Here is a 24207-nt window from a genome sequence, read left to right on the forward strand (position 1 = left end):
AACCAATGTTTCCCAAGCCTCATCTCGGAGCCACAGTGGCCCTGCTTCAGCACGCCGAATTTCAACTGATGGCTGATTAACAAAGTTTTGCTGAACATAAATCATCTGGTTCAGGGTTGGGAAACGCTGGGCTGTTTATATTAAATGGTTAATTTGAATGTGAAGTTATCTGTAAAAACTCCCTTTCCAGTAGTAAAAGGGGTATTTATGTGTGAGCTGTACCCGTTTTCTCAACATTTGATTTTGTGACTCAGCAGGTTGTAAAATCCAGTGGACTAGCGAGTCACAGCTATTTTGGTAGAGCGATACAGCTGGCAGACTCAATCAGAGTAAATACGCCAAGACCCTAACAAAGCACTGTAGCAAAGTGAATTGTGACATGTTTATTCTGAGTGGATTTAAATAGCTAAAACTAAAGCTAAAACAGACTGTGTGTCTGAATCACTATAGGATCTGTTTAATTTCCGGAGCACCCAGTGACATGACATGTTCTTTCATACTTTAGACAACTATTCCTACTAACAGCTTCACATCACCTCACTTTGAAAAAGACCCACAAATATTTAAAGAAGGTGTTTAGGGGAGTATAGAATTTTTTGTATATAATGAGAGCTGAAACAGAGAAAGATGGGGAAAACAGTTTCAATTCCAGACAATAATTAAAGATGAGACACCCAAGAAATTTTTAATAATACAATCAGCAGATGTAAAAAAAAAAACTGCAAAATTAAGCCTATTTAAAATTGGACAGTTATTTCCTTGAGTTCAGTTACTGCTGACATCCAAAAATGGCGTACTGATCGGCCATCTCCTCGAAACCCATGCAGGTAGGTTGGTAGTCATTAAGACGGCACTCTGCTTCTGAAGGCCAGTACTCGATCCAGGTCCTCTCCCCGAGCTCATACTGAAATCTAAACAGGGACAAGAACAGAAATACGTGGAATGGTGAGTTGCCCAGCTCTCTGTGGATTGCTGGTACAAATATGAATAAACTGGCAATGACTTATGAGTGGCTGCAAATTAGAGGATGTTTATAAAGGACTATCCCCTAATGTTCAGAAACCCACATTTGCGTCTGGTTATTTCCAGAAATGTCACTGGATGATCCCATGATCAGGTAGGTTTTGCCTTTTTCCACATTTAATGCTTCTCTGCAGTACCGACGACTGAAAAACGTGCGCAGTTTACCAACAGCATCTGCATCAATTGGTCCTGTGGTTCAAAAGCAGATAAAAACAAAAAAGGAGAAAGAAAAAGAAGCACATTTTTAGACAATATGGCATTACTGTAAGTGAAATGTGCTGCTTTTTCACTGTAAGTGACTCGATAGCTAACCTACTACCCTTTAAGCCTTTTAAATCTCTGTATCCAAGCAAAAACACTCAAATAAGCTCAAATTCTAAATGTTAGTAGAACAAGGTACAAAAGAATGAAAAACAATCACAATAACAGATGACACTGCACTACAGTAACATTTAAATTAGTAGGTTTTTACACAAACAAGCTACATCTCCTTACAACACAAAAGCAGGTTTAACAAAAGACATAATCAGAGACGGTGTCTATAAATATTTCATGCGACTGTCACCACTTCCATCTAGGAATGATTTAAAGTTATGAAAATATAGGTACCCACCTTCTTTAATAACCTCGACAATGCGCATTATGTAAAAGTCTGCAGACGACTCAAAATCAGTTTCTTCCACTGTAGCTTTGTATGCTGTGTGCAGACAATGTGGTCGTTATGAATAATCAAACTTGCTGTATTTTCGTTGGGTAGGAATTTTGGCTACTTCTGGCCCACTTGCTGTTTCTTACCAAAATCTGTTTTGCTGGTCTCTGTGTTCTCGCAAATCTTAGCTATGCGCTCCTCAGTGTTGTGTCTGTAGCGCTTCTGCATGTTGCATCTCTCTGAAACATTATAAGAGATGCAAGTGTACAAACACTTGTTAAAATGGCAGGTTTTATTGAAATGCAACTAAAAAATAAATCTGCTTGAAGAAAAGAAAACATTTAGAAAGGTACATACATGTGTTAAATCTTAAACTAATAATTAATAAATTTTTGTCAAAAGTAAATTTTTGGTGTCATCAGACCATAGCGCTTTCCGTTACAAGGTCTTATATGATTTTAGCATGGCTCTTTTACTTGAAATAAAAAAAAATGTCTTGCAAACTTAATCATTGATCCATTGGAGATTGTTGCTAGATGTAGAACAGAGACAGCATTTTTTTTTTTCATTCAGCCCACAATTCTGTGTTCGTAAAATGTTTTTGTTGGTCTGATGTAATATTCTAATCCTAAATGTCCTGTTTCCATTAGCTGCAAGAGAAAAAATTATTATAACAGACAAAAACAAACTACTTAACATTCTTTGTTAAATTGTGTCAGTCTGTGTCATTAATCTATATAATGGGTTTCACTTAATGAATTGAGTTACTGAAAAACATCAACATTTGAATAATAGTCTAATTCATTAGACGAGTCTCTAGAAAGGGACTTTGTGTGCATATACTGGTCATCTTGCAGATTATGTTCAGTCTCTCACTGAATTTCATTGCAGTCTTAAGTCTAATTTGTATATTATTACATAAGTTAATTAATTTGGACAAATTGGAATGCAGAAAAACAAATGTTTAATTTGTCATTTAAATTAAGACAATTGGACTCAGTTTTTTTCTTACCTTCTACACAGATGCATTCATAACTTTTACAGAGCTTTCCATTCTGTCTCTCTGGATGGTAAAGTTTCACACATGGTGCTTCTAAAATGGGAAACAAAATTATTTTAATATCTCAATCCCTATTAAAAAAATCTAAAATAAAAATACAAGGCACTTTATTCGATCCATTATATTCTATATTTTTTGATTTCTAAAAATCTTTTAAACAACTGCTCTCTATTTGTTATGGTCTATTAGACATGAAGAAATGTCTAATAAAAGTCTATTAGTCATTAATACATATGTGAAATGGAATGAAAACCGTTTCACACAAAAGTCTTAAAGCCCATCCCGCTAAAACTTACGGTCGTAGTACTCATAGACAGACACGGCTGCTGGTTGTAAGACGCCAACTTTTAATGTCTGATGGATCCTAAAGCTGATCTCCTCTGGCCGTGTGTGTGAAACCTGGTAAGAGATTTACATTTATGATGGAGCAACTAACAAATGAGGAGAAAACTCAACAGAAAGGTGAATTATTACCTTGTCCAGATAGATGATGAGTGAGCCTTTTTCAGACAGAACTGTGTTCATCTCATACCTTGCAATGGTGCGGGCGCGTCCTGTAGACAACTGCACAAACAAACATGTGGCCTCAATCATCTAATAAACTTTAAAACAGAATATCAAAAACGTCCAACACTGAATGTTAAAACTCTTCTATGTTCATGTATCTCAATCTGTCACCAAGTCCAGATCCTGCGTGTCAACAGTGAAGCCAGTCAGAAGGCCGATGTCCAAGATTGACATGGTTGCGTCTCGATCCCTGTCCTTATACCTGTATGTGGAATGCATACGTCATTTACGTCATTTCAGGTAATTATTTTTAACAAAAGTTCAAGTGTGAACAATACTCACAAAACATCTATCTTAAGTTTATATGTCTTCCTATCCTCATCCGATATTTCTGAAGAAACTATGAATAAAATATGCATAAACTTTTTGGGCAAATCACAAGAAGAGATAAAATGGCGAGATGTTACAAAACAGAAAAATGTCTAAAAATTACCTGGGATTAGTTGCACAGAGAGATTGAACTTCTGGCAGTCACTTTCCTTTTCTTTAGGAATGGTGTAATACAATGACACCATCTGACATTGAGAGAGTAAAATTATTGATCTGTCTAAATGTGCCTCATGTGCAAAATAACCAATGACAAAAATGCAACTATTTTCCAAAATTCAATTGATTTGCAATGAGATTTGGAATCTAAACAATAATTTGAACATGGCAAAAAGTAAACAGACTGCAGGTGATTAATTTAGGCTGGCTTATGTCTCTTCAGATATCAATTAACCATCACACGGTTTTAAAAAAATCCTTTGTAAATGCGCACAGAGGATTAGTGTGACCCTGTTGGAACAACACCAGAACAACACTACAACTGTTGTTCCCTGTTTCTAAAGAACAGAGATTGGTCCTTTTCCATATTATTTATTAGAATAAGTAAAGTGCATAGCATATATGCATATAAGTTCAGATTTTCCACATCAAAAGTACCTGAGATGAAACAGAGATATTCTGAAAAACTTTTGAAAGGTGCAATTCAAACAAAATTTTCAAGCTCAGAATTATTTTGTAAAAAGTAATCAAAATTCTTCAAACCAGAAGTAGTTGTATTTCAAAATATCTTTGATACTTGAAAAGAGACGGTCTCATTTGATTACATTTTATATGATGGAATATGCAGAGAGAATAGAATTAGGCTGAAAGGTATATTGTTTTATTTTTATACTTTGTGTCTGAAAGCTTTTGCTTAGTGTTAATGGTTCACAGCTCATACACTGCTAAAAAAATATCTTAGTACTTGCCTGGAGTATAACACAAAGTTACTTACTTTCACTGTTGCTTCTCCAATTCCTGAAGCAGTAACTTTCACATCCTGGTTGATGTAAGAAACCTGACAAGATTTTAACTTGTAATTTAGGAAAAAGCAAATCATAAAAAAGTTCAAATGTTGTAAATGTGAAGGAAGGTTGTGATCTCACTTTAGATGTTCTTGTGACAAAGTGATTTTCTCTGTTAAAGTTGAACTTGTCAGGCTTTGATCTGCCCGGCAACAAGATGTCAACATTCAGATCGTATTCTGGTTCTTTAGCTCTGGTCCAGTACTCTGCCACGGCCTGGTACACGATAATGGTGGCCTGGGAAGACAGAAAAATTACAAATGAGAAGAATTGAGAAAAAAATCCAGTTTAACTAGGGAAAGTGATATTTCCCTAAGAAAAAGTCTAGAAGTTTAGAAGTTACCTGTGTTGATCCATAGCCTCCACCCACAAACTGTTGTTGGTTAAACCATCTAACGATAGGCTGTGCATCTTCAAAGTGCTATAATGAAAGAAAAAGAAACTAGCAGTTCTTTCTCTATATATGCTGCGTAATTTCAATGCCTTTTCTCCCCACTTATTTGATTTTTCCATACTGAACTCACAAAGCAGTCTGTGCTAAATTCATGCAGGAGTAATGTTCCCCTAGTCCTGGTAATATAATCTTCATCAGTTCTCCCTTCACCCACAATCACACAGGATGAAAAAGTAATGCAGAAAAATATTTAAATTTTAATGTTACTTTAGTTAACCTTCCTGGATCCAGACATTATGTTTCTGGCTGCTTAATTAATTAATTTTATTTTTTAAAGGGAATTTTCATTTTTCTTTAATTTTCTCATTGATTTTTTTCAGATGCATTTTAAACTAAGTACAGCAATCTGTGTCCAATGGGAAATTTTTGTTCTGTTGACTCCCAATTAAAATACACTTTCTGAAAACATTGCAATTGCAATTTATTTCCTATGTTTGGTTTTGTTTTAATTTCATTTAATTTATTTATGTACTGTAAATATAGCAATTTTTTTAAGCAAACCAAATGAAAAAACAAATTTCAAGACATAAAAGTGCCACCTAAAGAAATAAAAATCTCAGAAAATGTATTAACCCTTTCGTGCATAGTGGTCACTACAGTGGACAGCTGTCTAAAAGCCATTTTCTTGTGCTTCTTGTGGATTTTTATGTTATAAATGCACACAGACCACTGAAGTGGACACTAATGCATCATAAAATACTCTATCAACTACTGGCCATCAGCTGCAAATGCAAGAAGTTATTTTAGTTAAATCCAATATGGCCGACAGACAAAAAAGCATGCCGACCGACCCGGTCCCTCCTTCTACTATAGACGACTCTTGCAGGTAAAAAAGAAACAAAACATATTGTAACATCGGATAACCCCTAAAGAACAATACTACTGATGTGTTTTTCAAATAACAACTTTGTATTTAGAGAAAATTACAATTGATCACCTAAATAAACATTTTTCTTTACAAATTTTTTTCTACCTTTTTTTATGCCTTAAGAAAATAAAAAAAAAATGGGGAAAAATCCTGACACAAAGGATCATAATTCATGCATGAAAGGGTTAATAGCTGCTATGTATATTGAGGACTGACATTAGTAATGGTATTCATAACAAAAACCATAAAATGTTTTGTGTTCTTAATGTTTTTAAAGTGATTAAATTATTTTAAATAATTCTGAAAATTATTTTGTCCCCAACTAGTTTTTTTTTTTTTTCTTTCAAAAGCCAGTAGCACAAACACCAAATGATTGATTATTTAATCTGATTTTCATTAATAAACACATAGATGCAGCTCTTCCCTGAAATGCATGTGATGTCTCATTTCAATGAAAATATTTGGGATCAATGCACAGATGTTATAAGCTTAAGCACAACATCTTGGTACAAGGCTCCCTCAACGTGATTAAAATGTTACCAATTTTAGGTTATTTTAAATTTCAGAAGTTTATTTGGAATATACTCTAGATTAAGCATTATTTCTCCTAATTTTCCATTAAATATCCAAACTGAAATGGCTCTCACTGCTATCCACCAGTGAAAAGATATTGCCTGCAAAATCCCACATAAAAAGCTATTTATTAATTAAAAAAAAAAAAAACATTAAAACAACTCTGTTTTCATGTCATAAAACAGGGCTGCTCCAGTTGATGTTCAAAGTTTTGTATTTCAATGTAATGATAAAAAAAAATCACCTTAGCTCTATATTTATGGAACAATCTCTCACCTGAGCTCTGACCAGAGCCAAGAGAGCATAACCTGTCGCCTCTTGTGTGAATTTCTGTTTTCCAGATATAGGCCAGTGGTTTAACTCTGAAAAACAGAAACATTTTGAAAGGTTTTGAAATATTTCTGACATAAATTACCATTCTACTACCCAGACAGACCTAACCACCCAAACCAGGGCCGACCCAAGCCTCCATGGGGCCCAAAGGGAAATTTGGACCCTCTATTTCTGCTAATATAATGTGGATTTCTGCAATCAACAGACAATTAGATCATTTGCACCCCTATAAGCTCATTGCATCTCTGACAGCTGTTTACATTACATCCTGTATGCATGTATCATCCAGTGGTAGTAAAAGCAACAACAAAAAAACTAGTATGCACTGGACGTAGGATGAAATACACATACACATATTCATGAGATACTTTGATTAAATTAATTTCTCTTAGGGTTCTACATGACCAAATATATATTATTGTTAAAAAAACAAACAAAAAAGACCCGCTTAGTTTTCTTATGCCTTGGGCCAGCCCTGACCCAAACACACACATAAGTATGTCTTCCTATCTTCACAAAGTTGTCACCTTGACTTCCATTAATTTTTCATTAATTTATCCTAAGCCTATCATAACTTAAGCTCAATTCACACCTTAGTCCTAAACCTAACCCTCAAAACAGCACTTCTACCTATGGGCCCAGGCCCTAAGACACAGCATGCATACACACATATATATATGTGTGTGTAACTTATTTAGATTTTTTTTGTGTAGTGCAAATACCAGGAGAAGCAAACTTGTAGAGGATTTCCCGGTTAAGTTTGTTTTCATTGGCCAGAGCGTATGACGTAATGGCGACGGCATAAGGGTTGGCGAGGTTGGGGAGACGTCTCTCAAGGTAGGTGACTGCTCTTGATATACTGGATGGAAGACTCTAGGGAAATGAAAAGGAGAACATGGGAATGAAATGGTTTGTTGGGAAGCCATCGAGATACATCATTGTGAAGACGAAAACCTTTAATATTCCCTTCTGTTCACTGTCACAGAGTTGTTTTCTCACGTTCATTGTTTTGACAAACCTTTAGTACAAACAGTTTTGAACTAAATGAAGAAGTTGAAAACATGGAATTAGAAAACAGTGTGAAGGAGTCGAGGCACTCACATCTACAGTTGCTCCACATATTGTGCGTGATTCCTGCAGGGCAATCAGGCAGAAGGCCGTCATGGAGGCATCTGAGTCTGTGCCAAGCACATCACCCTGAATGAGCACAAACGCAAAGACCAACATGTCAGGTAAAAATATTCATCATGATGGTTCAATAAATGAAACACTGGGTTTTGTTTCATTAATGAATTCTCAGTTTCATAGCAGATAATAGTGGAAATAAACATGGCACAAGAGGTAAAGGCATTTATGTTGGTAGATTTTTTGTAACTATGCTTCTTGACAACAAATGTAAATACTGTAAAAATACATACTGTTCATTTCACTTTAGATGCTGCATGTTGTACAGCAGAGCCAATGCTGAGCCCATTAAAACATGAAATATCATCTCTGCTAATGCTAAGCAGCTTATTCTGCTGTTGACTCTTGTTCCTTGTCATTTATTGAGTTGTATGATTTTTAGAAAAAGACGACAAAAAAATGTAGCAATTTGATCATTTAACTAACAAAGGCCTTCATCATGCAACTTTTGACTCAGGCTGGTCAACAGTTTGGTCACACACTGCTGTGAGCGCAGAAACAGAAATCATCTTTTGTTACATGAGTCAGTTTGGTTACGCTGGTCACTCCAGCATTAATTGCACCAAACTGATCCTAAAATATTCTGTGAAACTAAGATCCTGATGACAAGCTAATCCATCTTCTCCACTCCTTTCTTTGCCATTAAAAAAAAGAAGTTTTGGGAATGCTTTGATGGACCCAATTCACATTTTTCACTATGTTGTTCCACTCACAGATGCAATTTCCTTAAATATTTGCCACAATGTTAGTAGAAATAAACTGTCCTTCCAGGATATGGTCTCTGTAGTGGTGCACTAACCTGCATTTCTCCATGGTGTACTCTTCCAACTTCTCTAAACATGCCATCATGTTGCTGAGCATTGAGGATCAGATACTTCACAGCACCACAGATGTGTTCATTTTGCACTGCTATCAAGTTGTAAGCTAAAGAAAACACCTTGGTCACATATGCTGTCAGCCTTGTGGGGAAGAAAACATTAATAGTTTAGTTCATCAAACTGCATATAGAACAAATACTGAGAAGTGAGGTATTGTCTGCAAAAAATACAGTTGAACCTTGAATGCCTTACCAGGTGCTACTTCCATGATTAGCATACACAGCAAATGAGCCATCGCCTTTACGATACGCTAGCTCGTTGTTGTATCCTAATCAGATAGTAAATTATTAGTCTATTCACAAATATCCACACATTCATTTAGTCAACAATCAAAAGAGCACACATTTCAAGTGAAATCCATTTCTCTTTACATCTAAATGACTTTACCAGTTCTTATGTGCTGAAGAGCCTCGTTACGTTTGTTCAAACCAACAGCCTCCCACTGATTGGTTTTGTCCAAATATGTGGTTGCAATGACTGGCAGAGTCATGTGGATCATGTTCCCCTCACCAGGGCCTGAGGGCTGGTAGATCAGAGTACCCATGGATCTACCACTGATGGGATTCTCCACAAGCCCAGAAACCTGTTCTCTGCCTGCACACACAAAATAAAATCAGTAAATGTACGTATAGATGAAAAATTTAAATATTCCAACTTCCAGAAAGGTGGAAGAAATCCAGATCAATTCATAGTTGATTGTCAAGCAGCTTTGTTTGCATTATTCTTGTGGGTGTTACAGCATCTCTCACCAGTCACAGAAACATATGTGCTGGTTGGTGAGTTTGGTACCAAATCTTTCCTGGAAATATTACTGTTCAGGATTTCCACTTGTGCTCCACCTGAAAGTAGAAAAGAACAATTGAATTAGTTAGGAAAAAAACTAAAACCGTATATCACTGAAATCTTGCCGTGATGATTTAAAAACATACTTTGACCTTTTACAGCTGGATTTAAAGTTACACTCTGAACTACTTTGGTCAGTACACCGTCAGGCTGAAAAAAAGAAAGTTTGAACAAACATTAACAATAAACATATTCAATGAATCTGGTAGGTCAAAGCAAAAACATAACATTTTAGAAAAATCTAAAACTCTAAATGTATGACATCTAAGTAAATCCAAATAGGCCAGCCCATTTTTTTAATACACATAAGTTACTACTACGTGACAATGGTGATGAGTGTAATGGAAAATTTTATAATGTGCTCCTCACCCCTTTTGTGCTTTAGATTGTGTCTGAAGATGAGATCATGTGTCTGCATGATCTTATCATGAGCTTGGTCAAGCTGCTCTCCTATAGACTTCTACAGTGCCATATAACAGCAGGAGAGATCCTTGATCCTGGAGACTATCTAAGTCAGGGGTCGGGAACCTATGGCTCGCGAGCCAGGTGTGGCTTTTTTGATGATTGCATCTGGCTTGCAGATTTCGGCTTTTCAGATAAAACATGAAATATTATCACTTGTTTTAATCCATCCATCAATTTTCCACTGCTCATGCCCTGTTAAGGGCTGCAATTGGCTGCAGGAACAATTGTCCATTATTTTAATTGGATGATAATAGCCTACGTTGGCTGTTGCTGGGTAAACAGCTAAACTCCCCATTTTCAATCAGTCTGCCTGGTCATTAGCTGGTCAAAGCTAACCCTTTGACAAAGAAGATGGCGAAAAGAAAAAAAGATGATGAGTATCATAAATTTCAGGACAAATGGACTGAAGAATTCGCCTTTGTGGGGAGAGCAGGTTCTGCGATGTGCCTAATTTGCAATGACAAAATTGCATCGCTGAAATGGTCGAATGTAAAGCGGCACTTCGACACACGCCATGCTACCATTGCATCAAAATACCCTGCAGGAGACAGCAGGAAGAAAGCATGCCAAGAGCTACAAAGCAGGGTGCAAGCTAGCCAGCAGCAACTGCGCGTATGGACTCGGCAAGGTGACTGTAATTCCACTAGTTTTGCTGGATCTTTAGCAATAGTGTCCAACCTACAATCACGTTTAACGGATGAAAGCCTCAACGCCTGCATGAAGCTTAACCTCACTAAGTACCAACCAGACTACAAAGCCATCAACAAATCTATGTGTTAGAGATTTTTTGGTATTATCATTTTGTTATTACTTTAGTTCATATTCAGTCTAATGTTAATCAATAGATCTATAGATCATTGTGTTTTTCAGTTTAAAGTGTTCTCTTTCTTAACTGACCTGGAGGTCACGACTGTCTGTTCATCTTCATATGAGACAGTTAGCTCTGTGTTTCCCAGACCTTAAATTCTTATCAACCAGAATACCTCCTAACTTAGGAACTGCCTGTGTGCAGTCGTATTTTGTCTTGTTGACAGTTTGACCGAGATTTGAACCGGGCTCAGACCGTAGATCAGATATCACACCTGGAACTGGGTTGCTAGTTGTTTGGGTTAGAAGTTTTACGACCTCTGTTGTTTTTCCTGACTGCTCCCTTGGCTGTTTTTCTTTGACAATAAAACAGGGGCTCACGCGGAAGCAGACCAGAACGCTCTGTGAACGGCTCGGAGGAGCAGTTGGTGGAGTCTTCTCCTTTTGCAAAAGCTTGGTCATAAAATTCATATACGTTGTCTGTGGTTCTTTTATGTAGGTTCGAGAAAAATACCTATTACCATGCAGCACCAGAAGTCGCATTACTGGTGAGTATTATAACAACATTATCTAAATTAATAAATTCAGAGGCTTATTATACTCACATTTAGTTGAATTCAGTCTTAAAATATATTATATGGCTCTCACTGAAATAAATTTTCAAATATTTTGTTTTCATGGCTCTCTGAGATAAAAAGGTTACCGACCCCTGATCTAAGTGTTACTTCCCCAACCTAGGACTTATCTGCCCTCTTTAGCATGAAAGAACAACCCCCTTTCCTTGACAACAGACAAATGGAAAGACCATCTGTGTTGAGCTCCACAGAGTCCCTGATACATAACAATCAGGGATTCACACCTATTGTCCAATCAAGTCTCTCTTCTCTGACCAGAACCTATGAAAGGAAGCCAGATCCACTGTTGGTCAGAGCAGACTTGACAGACCCCTTGACTCTGTATTTCTGTTCTCACCTTGCAAGATTTGAATAAATTTCTTATTTCTTCTCATCCAGGCTCTTGCTAAAGTAATTTTTTTCCTCGACATGACGGTGGCAGGAGTTTGTTCCACAATCGGTGGGTTGATCCCTGCTCCTTCCTCCTCCATCATTGTGTCCTTTGTCAGTCTGCCCCTTAGCAGCTGTGGCCACAATCCAGTAGCTTGCCACCATCAGTGTGTGAATGTGTTTAGGAATGGGTGAATAACTTAATGTAGAGTGTAGCACTTTTCTATTCAGTTCATCTCAATTAACTTTAAAGGGCGATAAAGTGAATTATCACTTTATCGCCTTGGCACTTTAATAATTACATAAATAATTATATAATAATTATTTATAATTTAATTACATGAATAATTAAATTACTTATGTAATTAAAATTTTTAATTACATAAATTATTTTATGTAATTAGAGCATACATAAAATAAATATAAGCTAAAATACATAAATAGAAAGAGAGTCCAATATGCAAGGTGCAAATGGACAATGAAGTAAATGAGTCATTTTTGAAACCAAGATCCTATAGAATGGGTTAATGCATGCATAGCTTTTAATTTGGTTGCTGGGCAGTAAGAGTCAATTGTCTGGCTGCTTTTAGGATGTAGGTGATGGGGAGTTATAATCAAAGTCTCTGTCTTACCGTCTGCTTGTTTCAGATGGTCTGAGTTGAAGTCTGTTACTTTGACCTCTTTTATGGGCCCAACTTTGTAATTTTTTTTTCATTATTTACCCAAGTCTCTGTTTTAGGTTAAATAAAAAACAATTCTTTTTTAATTTAAACCTTTGCCTGGCTTTCCTTTGACTGCTCAGTCCATCACAGAAAACCAGACCCATTGTTGCACAAAACAAAAAAACCCTTTGTCTTACCACAACGCGCAGCATCTTCACAACTCCGTCATTAAAGAATGAGTACTTGACAGCTGCCTTGACCTCGATGCTACGTTCTCCTTCCTTCATTGGAATAATGATGAATGGTACAGATCGTGTAGTTTGGGCTCCAACTCTGACCTCCTGCCGGTACTTCCCACGCTTGGAGGCTACGCTGCACACGTTCTCTTCCTCAATCAGTTCCACACGAACCTTAAAAATATTACAAAGACAGAGAAAGATACTGACATCACAAGTGTATGGAAATCTAAAAAGGTGTTTCAAATATTTACATAAAATTGTTATTTATTGAATAGTAGAGAATAATGTTCTTTGTCAAACTGTTAAATTTTTTCCTCAATTTCCAGGAATATTTTAAATTTTATTTTGGGGGAATAATCTTAACTGCTGATGATTTTTTTGATCTTGAGTTCTGGTCCAAGTCAGATGTTCAAAAGTCAGGTAAACAGAGATAAATGTGAAAAATGCCATTTTAGTACTACCATTCTTATTTTTTCTTAATCTTTGACAGTTTCACTTATTTTTTCCTCTCTCTCCTTTAGGACTTACAGTAATAGGGTCTGGGATGTAATTGTGAAGGATCGCTTTAATTTCAAGCTGCTCCCCTCGGACGGCTGAATAAGGGAGTTGGAGATCGATGAAAAATTCCTTGCGAACAATAACCTCCAATGGCTCAGCAACACAGAGACCTATAGGGTGAAGAAAAGAGACATGAAATAAGCGGTGCTGAAATTGAGATGGTAGGGAAACACAGGCGACTCCTCACCAAGTGTCCTTGAGAGACTGATGCCGGTGAACTGCCAGGTCGTCATTGAATCACGTAGTGGGATATTTCTCTCCAACGACGTGGATTCACTGAAACACACACAGAAAAACAAAGGCAGTGTTAAAACTATAATTAGAGATTATTAGTTTAGCAAATTAAATGTCCAGTGTTTTATTCTTTTACTGTTGTAGATTTTTTTCAACTTCATCAAATGACTCACCAATTAGGATTTCCTGCTGGGCAAACAGGTAGTTGGATGTCGATCCATAGCCATCTTTCAGGGAACATGGATCGAGAAACAATTCCATAGGTGTACATGTAGCTGTCATCTGATTCACCTAAGTACATAGCATGGTTTGTGTTTCTTTAGTTATAAAAATATCCAGCACTGCAGTATTAATCACATCAAGGCTTTCATTGTGGGGTCACTTTGGATGGAGATGGTGTGTGAAATCCACTTGGATGATTGCTTGTTCACTGTGTTTCTCTGGTTAACAAGATGTCCAAATTGCACACACACACACACACACACACACACACACACACACACACACGCATACATACACCCCCCCCCCCCCCACACACACACACACACACATACACTAGCCAATCCCTGTATCCTATAAATGGTAGTATATTTTAATGGATCATTATCTATGTTATATAGTCCTTTCCTATCATATTAGCCTGACAATCAATACGTATATTTACCAATAGGTGTTTGATCACTTGGATAAGTGAAAGAATTGTTCCCAAGATTTTAAAAAATCTGGGAGAAAAATTTGGATATTGCTCCATTTCACAGTTAATATTTTAATTTCATCAACATAATTCTCCTATTATCACTGGAAGTAAAATTAGTATTTTGGAGTCTCATCTTGAATTTCACACAGTTTTGGGGAAGGAGGTAAAGATTATGGTGATGGCATTAGTATTTATTTATATTCAATAACTGAGACTGAACTCTTTTCAGATTTTACTTACCAAACGGAAATTAAAGTTCTGCGCAAGTGAGTCTTTTAAATGGACAATGACCAGAAACATCCAGCCAAAGTAGTTACAAAGCAACTTAAGGACATCAAAGTCAATGTTTTGGCATTGTCTTCACACAGCCCTAAACTCAATGGTATGGAGACACGGTGGGCAGATCTGAAAAGGCGTGTGTGAGCAAGGTGGCTTATAAACCTGACAGCAGCTCTTTCAGGAGAAATGGGACAGCATCCAGGAAACAATAGTCAGAAGGTTGTGGAAGAAAACCCAACATGCTTGACCCAGGTCATAAAGTTTGAAGGCAATGCTACCATATACCGAGGAGGTGTATGTAAGCTTCTGGGTTAGAAGACAGTAATAAATAAAACTCTCTCACATTATTTATGTGCGTCTAGCATATATATAAAAAGTCATTCTCTTATTTAAAATTAGATATGTTTGGTCTGATTTAACCTCAAACAGTGAGGACAAAAAAGGTGTGTGTGTGTGTGTGTGTGTGTGTGTGTGTGTGTGTGTGTGTGTGTGTGTGTGTGTGTGTGTGTGTTTGTTTCTTTTCATGTAAACTTCTGGTATCAACTGTAGATGAATTAGTAAAAAAGTATCAATATTGAAAGAGATTTATTTTTAAGTTAAATCTTTGCCTCTTACTTAGGGTAGTTGTGACTTCCTCAGCAGTGGTGTCTCTTTTCTGTCTGGATGTTGTTTTGCATTTCAGCTCTGAAATTGAATACAAAATATATTTTAGATAAATAACTTAATACCCTTAAAGAAGACATTTTTTTTAATCAAAATAATAGTTATTGTGTTTTCTGCCAATATGAAAATCAATCAAAAACATGACATCACATTGTTTTCATCTAAAAATAATTATGATTATCACTGTTTAGATTTTTAAAATAACAATTAAGGATTCATATCATTAAATGAAACCCAACTCCATGAAGGTATTTGAATTGTATGCAGAACCTCATTTAGTTGGACTGAGAATAAAAACACAAACTTCACTACTAGGTGAAGTGAACTCACCTTGTCTGTAGGCAGTTCCTGCAGCGGTGCTTGACTCAAACACCAGCCCAGCATCAAAGAACACGTTCATACTGTTGCTCCCACCACCTGGTGTGCAGCCTATGTCATGATGCTCTACCTCGTCCCACACCTGCAGGGTGCAGAAATAAACCAACCAAAGACTTATGGTTAAAGAAAACCAGACATACACAGTCAATTTCTAGATTTTTAGATACAGTAGGATGTACCTTTTTCTGGGTGAGACGGTGCTTGTTGTTCAGGACGTAGACGCCTTTGTCAACTGCGACGAGTCCCACTGTGGCCCCTGGATCTCCTGTGACTTTCAGAGTGAACATCCTGCGAGGCTCATAGGACGGAAGTGGCCTCTTTGACTCCAAGGTCAACTACATGGGGAGAAAATAGCACAAAAAATTCAAAAGATTTAGATACCAAGGATTAGTCCAGGTTTGTCTCACAGAGTCGGTGGAATGAGTCTTACTGAGCCCATGCACGAGTCTTTCACATCCACCCAAACAGAGTCCGACACCACTTCATTATCGGTTGTGTGGTAGTAGGCTATGATGCGGAATGAGGGCAACATCTCTTTGGTGATGGGAAGAATTAGGGAAAATAGAGCTTGGCCTCTTGTTTTGTAGCGCTCAGATTTCAGCAGCTGGCCTCTGCTTAAGATCTAGGGTTGACAGAAAAACACGTGAACAGAAATCCAATGTATACTGACGAACTAAGAGAGGTGTAAATCATCCCTCACCAGGTATGTGATGTCCTTTTGCTGTGGTGGTTTGTTGAGGTTGAGGATGATTTTCAGGTTGTCTCCTACTTTCACCTCGGCTGTGTTCATGCCTGGATTGGAAAGTTCCCAAGAGTGTTAAGACCCAACACATCATGCTGATAACATCCACAGTTCTTCTCCATAGTTTACCGGTTCTTTCCTGACTGTGTGCACTGTTGTGGTCCTGGAGTATGACTTACCTATGTGGATGTAAGTCCTGCTGTTGGTGGCATAAGGTAAAGCATCCATCTCAGCTGTTGCTTGTCTTGCGGGCGTAAGTTCAGGTTTGTCTGTTTTCGCCTGTAGTCCAAAGGAACACATGTTTTTCAAGATTAAGAATCAGGGCATTATCATTTTATAAAATTTACATTCCAGTTTTGTTGTTTCTCTTGGTTAGCTAAACCTTTTGCAGTCCACAATAAATTGAATTGTCTTACATTGCGTCATACTGATCGGTAGTTTTAGTGTGTAGCTGTTAGTTTGGCTTTGAACTGAAATGTTATGTTGTTTTACTCACAGAAGTGTTACCATCGCCATTACTGTGGTTTCCCATTACTTATTTATTTGTATTATTTTTGTGTGTGTGGTGGTCGGGCGAGGAGCCCATTATAACTGCCTGCAGTTTGTTAAGAAAATAAATTTCAAGTATGCTAGTTTTAAAACTTAACATGCCTTGATTGAAATAGCCTAATTATAGTTTTAAAATCAGTAACTTATTCTGGCCTATCGACCTTTATGTTACCTGTAGTTAAAGCAGATGGTTTGCTAAGATCGTTTGAACTGCCTTTTGTCTGTGTGGGAAAAACAATAAGGAGAAGTTCCAGCTTTTCACACTCATCTGTGAAAAGCTGTAAAACAGCAGGAGTTCCTGGCTTCAGAGAGAGGGTCAGAGATAGCTCCTGGTTGGATGAGCAAAGGTACGCCTTATTTGAATAAATTAAAGATAAGAATACGCCTTTTACTATAAAACTTTCTACACAGAAGTAACAAATTAGAATTGCTCTTGCAATTCTCCAAAGACGTCTTTGCTTTTCTTTCTTTGTCCCTTTCTTTCTTTCTTTCTTTCTTTCTTTCTTTCTTTCTTTCTTTCTTTCTTTCTTTCTTTCTTTCTTTCTTTCTTTCTTTCTTTCTTTCTTTCTTTCTTTCTTTCTTTCTTTCTTTCTTTCTTTCTTCCTTATGCTTTCCATTTATGTCAGGTAAATGAATGTATGTCTCTGTTGTTCTGCAGTTTCTGTTGTAATTTTATGCGTTGACTTCTACTGGATTAAACTGCAATTTTGTGACATCTGCACTCGTTTTTGTGTGGCTACACGCGCCCCACCGGGAGAACCTGGGATCGAAGGAGATTGAGCCAAAAGAGTTTTAAGAAATATTACCTAGAATCTTCAACAAGTTCTAGCATTTAAAAAAAAAATCAGCAATTTCTTCACTTGTACATTTTCACTAGGCTGTTGCTTACAGTGATTTGAAGTCTAGCATCCGTTGCTGCTGTATTGATGATAAGCCTTGCCATCCCATTTGATGCTGTGTATCCCCTCACATTTCCAGGAGTGATCACCACTGGAATACCTTCTGCTGGACTGCCATCAGGATTTACCACTTCAACCTACCATAGGAAAATGCATCAGTTTCTGAATACCTCCTCACGCCACATTTCATGAAAAATCGCACGTCATTAGATTAATTCATCCTTCAATTGGTACTAGATATGAAGGACATATTATAGTTTAAATAGTACGAAATGAGGGTGCAGTGTTAAAGATGCCTCTTACTTAAGATAAGTCATTGTACACGAGTAATTTTCTAAAGTTTAGGGTTATTAGTTGATAACATTTTGACAGTAAAAGAAGAAAACATTTGGTTCTGTACCGCAACATCAAAGGACATTCCTGGTTTGAAAAATTTGGGGGTTCTTGTGAAAGTGATTTTGTAGGGCGACGTGACAATCTGGATGCCTCTCAACTCTGCTTCCACCATTTCATTATCTGCAAAAAACAAATTGAGAAATTAGTCTTGTGTAATCTAATTAGGGAGAATATATCAATAAAATCAAAAAGAGGTGTTATTTCGGGAACAAAAAGTTTGCTTTAGTCTGAGTTTAAGTTATTTTGCCTCATCAGGTTAAGAAAAACACCTTTTAATGTAAATAATTTCCTTATTATTCTTCACTGAGGTAGAAAAAGTATATTTCTTCAAATATAAGTGTTGTTTTTTTATCTCTTCTGTTTTCATATCACTGCTTGTTCATCTGATAAATAATATTAATTTGAAATGTAATAAAACACTGAACATGCAGCACAGTCACTCACCGCTCTCTGTCAGCACAGTGACAGACACAAAGATGGATCTTCCTACAAGATCATTAATTCCTGGGAAGGTCTGAGTGATCTGATTCCTTTGCAGTGTGACCTGGCCTGCACCATTCACAACCTATGATCCAACAACCCCAAGTTAGATCAGCCTGACTTTTTAATTTTTAACAACATAAAACATAGTTCAAGAGCTCACTGGGACTCGTGTGAGAGAGTGTGGGATGCTTCTCTTCACGTTGCCTTCCATGATACCAAACATCACATAAGCCGTCCCAAAAACCTTCTTTCCAAATAGATACCTACAACCAAAGGAATAGACAAATTAAGAACAAAAGTGACAAACGAATCATTTTATTTCAGTCATGAGGATCATAAAAAGTCATTGCATACGCAGCGTTGATGTTGATGGTAAGTTGTTCACTGTCGACGTAGAAGAAAGGGACCACAGGCACCAACTTAACCTCAAAACTGGGAAGTACTGCAAAATGAAAACATCTTTTAATGTATTATTATCACCAAGGTGAACAACAGAGCGAATGTTGGATAGATTTGAAAACAATCTACATAACTAAATGTTTACCATATTCTTTGACCTCAAATTCAGCATAATATCTCTGCTGTGGGTTGCTTTGGAACTTTGCCACCACCTTCCACAGTCCAGGGCTGAGAAAGACACAAACACACACAGAGGCAAAAATCTCTGATCAACTGGGGAAAAAAAAATGTTGTCAAGAAAAGCTCTGAATATCCCGTGAATCTGAAATCTGTCCAGAAGTCAATTCTTATGAAAATTATTTGATTCTTATACTTTGGTCTCACAGAGACATAAATCAGCCCAAATAGTACAGTGTAATTTAATAACTGGGCTTATTAAAACACAAAAATGTCAATAATAATAATAATAATAATAATAATAATAATAATAATAATAATAATATACAAATAAAATAAAAAATTACATTCTTGCTAATCTGCTAATTTTAGTTCCTTGTTAAGTGGCTTAGTTTGCATATTAATAGGTTTTATTAAAGAAATAAAACCTGTATGACTGATCAATCTAAACAGCCCAGAATTTAGATACACTCAAAGAAAATGTGCATTATGGAGGCTAAGAAACTTTTAGCCAAACTGTAACATGACCCAGTCTTTTATAGCAAATACATTTGTTTGAGTAAATGTGTTTAATATGATAAAAACGTTTTACAGTTATTGTAAATGTACTCACCTGGCAATCTCACTAAGTTGGTAATCTCCAGAGAACATACCAGAGTTCAAAGTGACTAAATCAAGAGGTATGATGATTTCCTCAGGAGTCTAGGGTAAATATATACAATGGACAGATTTTAAAAGTTAGTCCATTTACATTTTGATAACACCCTTCATTTGCTCCAGTTATCTTTTAGCTAATTTTAGTATTCTCCTTTTCCTGAACTTAAATATGAAAATAATTTGCTAAATAGGATGAAGAAAAATAAACGTGGATTGATCCTGGATATTAATTGTCGTCTTCGTTGTCATCTGAAAAAGAATAAAACATAGTACCATAATCTCGATGAGCACAGCAACATCTTGGTTCTGATCATTTCTGTCCACAGGCTCCATTTGTGAAGTCAAGGCAAACAACCTGAAAGAAACTGGCAGAGAGACAGGAAGACGTAACAGTTTCTCATAGATTTTAAATATATCGTCTTTTCCAAATAGCACATTTATTTATGATTTCACCTTTTTTGTAAGTTTTCTATTTAAAAAAGCTGTTTGCTAGTCTGGGTGTTTAGTAAACAACTCTCATGTTTGTTTAGTTTGTTTTTCTAACTCTTTATTTCTGCTGTGATTTAAAAACTGGCTGGTTGGGAAATGAAGTGCCAGCCAGCAGAACGTAGCAGAACTGAATGACCAGCTGATGAGTAAATTTAGCCATTCAGGTCTGTTGGATAAGAGAGAAGCAGGATGGCAGCTCCCGAGGACTGGACTTCAGCACCTCTGCTTTAGTCAATTAAATGACTTCATGAGAATCATGAATAAGTCTAATTTATTAACAAGAAGTGAACACTGGAAAACTCCATCACACCATTGAAGCTTAAAGCAGCATTCATCCTATTGGTTGAGCCAAGAAAAGACAAACAAAGAGTAGAGATAGAAAATGACCAATCAGAGGAAGGACTGCATGCAGCCGAGTTCCTGAGTTAACTTTGAACTTTGAACTTTGAACTGCTTCAACTGGTTTTGGGAGCTCAGATCATCATGTACATACAGGTAGTGTAAGCACTTTTAGTATGTATGTGAAAAAGAGATTTTTATAAATTAAAGTTACAAATAGCATCTTTAAGAAATTAATTGTCTATTAAAGAAATTATTTATATATTTATTCATTTCATGACTCATTTAATAATTTAATTTTGTTCCTTTTAACTTTCTATACTTCCCTTCTCTCCTCATTTTTTGTAGGCTAGTATTTGTGAATAAATTCCCCTGTGTGTTCATTGTTACAGGTCAAACATTAAATAATTATTTTATACTTTAATTCTTGGCAGCAGAGTGAGATGTCTGAGCCAATCAAGTAGTCAGGTACGGCAAGTAAAACAAATTAAGTTGCACAGATTACATCAATGTCTATGGTAAATATATATACACAGGACTGCTTGCATCTATACATTTAGATAAAAGCTATACATTTACACTTTTCCTAAAATGATTCTTTCCTAGATCATATGATTTCTGCAGCTGTACTTTATTTCTCAAGAGATAAAATGTATTTCCATACCTCTCACGTAGATTATTTTATGCGAGTAAGACATCTAAATATGCTTTCCGTTTTGTCCAACATCATTGAAAGAGCGTCTTCTTACCCCTGCTGTTGGGAGTATAGAGCGTCTTGTCCGTCTGTATGAAGATGTACCCAGACTGTAAGGACACCAGGACAACTTTTTCCAGGGTTTTGTCTGGAAAATTGGCTTGAAGATAAACATATTGCTTCATAGTGGGATCCTTGCTGAATTCTGCTGTCGGTATCTGAAACCAGAGTAAGAAGGCAGACTGATAAGAAACACTTCAGGCATATTAGCAGTCCTGTTATTGCAAGAGTGTTTTACTTACAGTTACTTTTCCAAACCCCTGGAAGTTATTCACTCTGTTGAGGGTCACGGTTGTCCCAGTCAGCTTCTTGTTTTTGGTGGGATGGTTCATCACGTTGATGCTGACCACCATGTCCCCTCCAGTGCAGTCCTGACATTCCACAAAGACGTTTTCTGCTGTTCCCACTCGCAGCAGGTTGGGGGCAGACATCACTTTGCTACAGGTAAATGATATGGTGCATGGGTATTTTGAAAGAAAAGAACTACAGATTCCAACAAAATGCTGCTAATTTATGGTTTAGAGTGATTAGGTTACATACATTTAAATGAGGATAGTACTATATGGTGACGATCACAAGAGAGAAAAACATGCATTTGATCATTCAGAACTGAATTCTTTTGTTGGCCAATGGCCATTTAGGGAAAAGGCTATTTTTAAATGACTGATGGTAACACTCCACCCTCATTATATCTTTCAGTTTGGGACAAACTGCAAAAACGACTTTTTATTGCTCTATTAAAATAATAGGTTTCTTCTTGGTAATCATCCATCACTACTTCATTTATAGTCTACACACTACTAAAACTAGATTGTGAAGAGATTTTTCCATTTGTGCAGTGGATCTGATCTTAGATCTTATATAATTACCATAGGCATCTTGGCTGCCTTTTTGATTAATGTTCTCCTTAGGTGGATGTCTTGGTAGATACCTATGCCAAATACATACCCATGCAACACTTCTCAGATTTTTTACTAAAAAAAAAAGTCACCTGTCCTTTTCTTTCACTTCACAATTTTGCATTCCAGAGTTAGTCACATAACATTCCAATAAACTGCGGTTGTTACACAACAGAATGTGAAAAAGTTGCCTTTCTGTGCTACTCTGCTCAATTCAAATCTTGCTTACAGTACAATCTGGGTTTTCTCCTGCTCACTCGATTCCCTCTAACAGCTTTTCTGCCAGACCAATCAGCCAACAGAAGGAGAAGTAGTGAACGACAACGTCGATTTTCCGCGCTGTTTTAGAATGGCAGCAAATGAAGTGAACGAAGCCGTTCACTATGTTGGCCATACTTCCGAATATTGAATTAGCATTAACAACTGCCTTGTTTGGCTCTACATATCTCTCTTTGTAGTGGAGGGCGGTTGTTTAAAGGGGAGACAATTTTCCATAAGTTTCATAATGTCAAACTGGCGCAGGAAAACGTCAGCAATGGGGTAAAATATAAAACCTCAAGTGTCCAAGCCTCCAGGAATCATATCTCATATCTCAATAGCCGAGAGGCCAGACTCTCTTTATGAAGCAAAAACTGGAACCAGGGGTTGATTTTTTATTTTATGAATACTTTTAAATTACATTGTATATTCAAACTCTGGAACTGTTGGCATCTGATGGCTGTAAAGTTGAGACCTGCGATTGATCCTTTGATTAAACGTTTAGGTTGTTCACATTTTTAAGATGACTTTTTTAGTAGAGGGCGACGATCTGTTGTTTGGACTATGTACTCAGTAAACCAACCATTGATAAAGATCCAAGGCTATGCAAACACAGAACGAAATGCAGGACAACATTTTGGCAGCAAGTACAGCAAAAAGGTTTAAGAGGGCCAAAAAAAACAAAACCATATAGTAAAATTTGCGAACTATTAGTAATACATGTGAGATAATCATACAAGAAGTATACAAAGCCATACAAAATATTCTAATTTGGTTTCATAAATGGTTTATATTCAAAGAAACAGATATATTTCATCTTTAGGCTTTAATTTCTATAAATTTGTATTGTGCTGCCAACACTTGGGTCTACTTACAAATTAGCTCCATCAGCCAGAGGAGCCCAGGAGGCAAAGGCCAGAGAGGCCAGCTGCAGCAGAAGAGTCCTTCTCATCCTCCAGATTGGTCCCTATCTGCTGCCAGTGTGAAGCGAAGCTCTACAGAGCCTTTCAAACTCTCCCAAACCTGAAGGTCCTCCCACATTTCCCCTTATCAAAGTCCCATCTGTTCTACTCTCATTTGCACACCTAAACATAAGCAGATGTAAACATGACATATTTTCTAACAATAACTTAAACTTTAGAAATATAAAATGGACAAACACTCAAACCTTTTCTGTCTTTGGAGAAGATCCGAGGAAGCTAAACATTTAGCTTTCAGCTAAATAATTAGCTAGCAAAACAAATATTATTTACCAGGTAAATATTTAGCTTTGAGCTAAATAATTAGTTAGTACATTTAATATTTAGTGTAATTGCTAAGTAAATATTTAAATGGAGAGCATAAATGTTTAACTAGCTGCCAAAATCTGTCATTGTCTTGCATTTATTGATCTTTTTTTTGGAAACGTTTGTGTGT

At 36.7% G+C, this 24207-nt stretch overlaps 1 protein-coding gene across 1 annotated transcript; it reads right to left on the minus strand.

Annotated features, from left to right (window-relative positions):
* Nucleotides 1–659: 659 nt before the first annotated feature.
* On the minus strand, nucleotides 660–23771 carry LOC106911935 (complement C3-like). The gene is made up of 42 exons (XM_088004675.1): nucleotides 23667–23771; nucleotides 21877–22072; nucleotides 21630–21792; nucleotides 20326–20417; nucleotides 20009–20097; nucleotides 19364–19446; nucleotides 19174–19261; nucleotides 18980–19082; nucleotides 18781–18901; nucleotides 18341–18456; nucleotides 17931–18077; nucleotides 16672–16771; nucleotides 16451–16542; nucleotides 16181–16372; nucleotides 15930–16085; nucleotides 15703–15832; nucleotides 15325–15393; nucleotides 13907–14024; nucleotides 13687–13775; nucleotides 13470–13609; nucleotides 12900–13112; nucleotides 9851–9914; nucleotides 9671–9760; nucleotides 9309–9515; nucleotides 9114–9189; nucleotides 8843–9002; nucleotides 7960–8055; nucleotides 7581–7731; nucleotides 6802–6887; nucleotides 4974–5051; nucleotides 4712–4867; nucleotides 4561–4623; nucleotides 3733–3814; nucleotides 3582–3630; nucleotides 3411–3501; nucleotides 3207–3296; nucleotides 3029–3131; nucleotides 2685–2765; nucleotides 1819–1911; nucleotides 1637–1720; nucleotides 1068–1212; nucleotides 660–911 (listed from the first exon to the last, which is right to left on the minus strand). The coding sequence occupies exons 1-42, from the start codon at nucleotides 23741–23743 to the stop codon at nucleotides 770–772; spliced, it is 4761 nt and encodes a 1586-aa protein (XP_087860801.1). The 5' UTR covers nucleotides 23744–23771; the 3' UTR covers nucleotides 660–769.
* Between the last annotated feature and the right edge of the window lie 436 nt (nucleotides 23772–24207).

This window comes from Poecilia mexicana, unplaced genomic scaffold (assembly GCF_051168715.1).
Source record: "Poecilia mexicana isolate PSO_F unplaced genomic scaffold, ASM5116871v1 scaffold_1, whole genome shotgun sequence".
Classification (NCBI taxonomy): domain Eukaryota; kingdom Metazoa; phylum Chordata; class Actinopteri; order Cyprinodontiformes; family Poeciliidae; genus Poecilia; species Poecilia mexicana.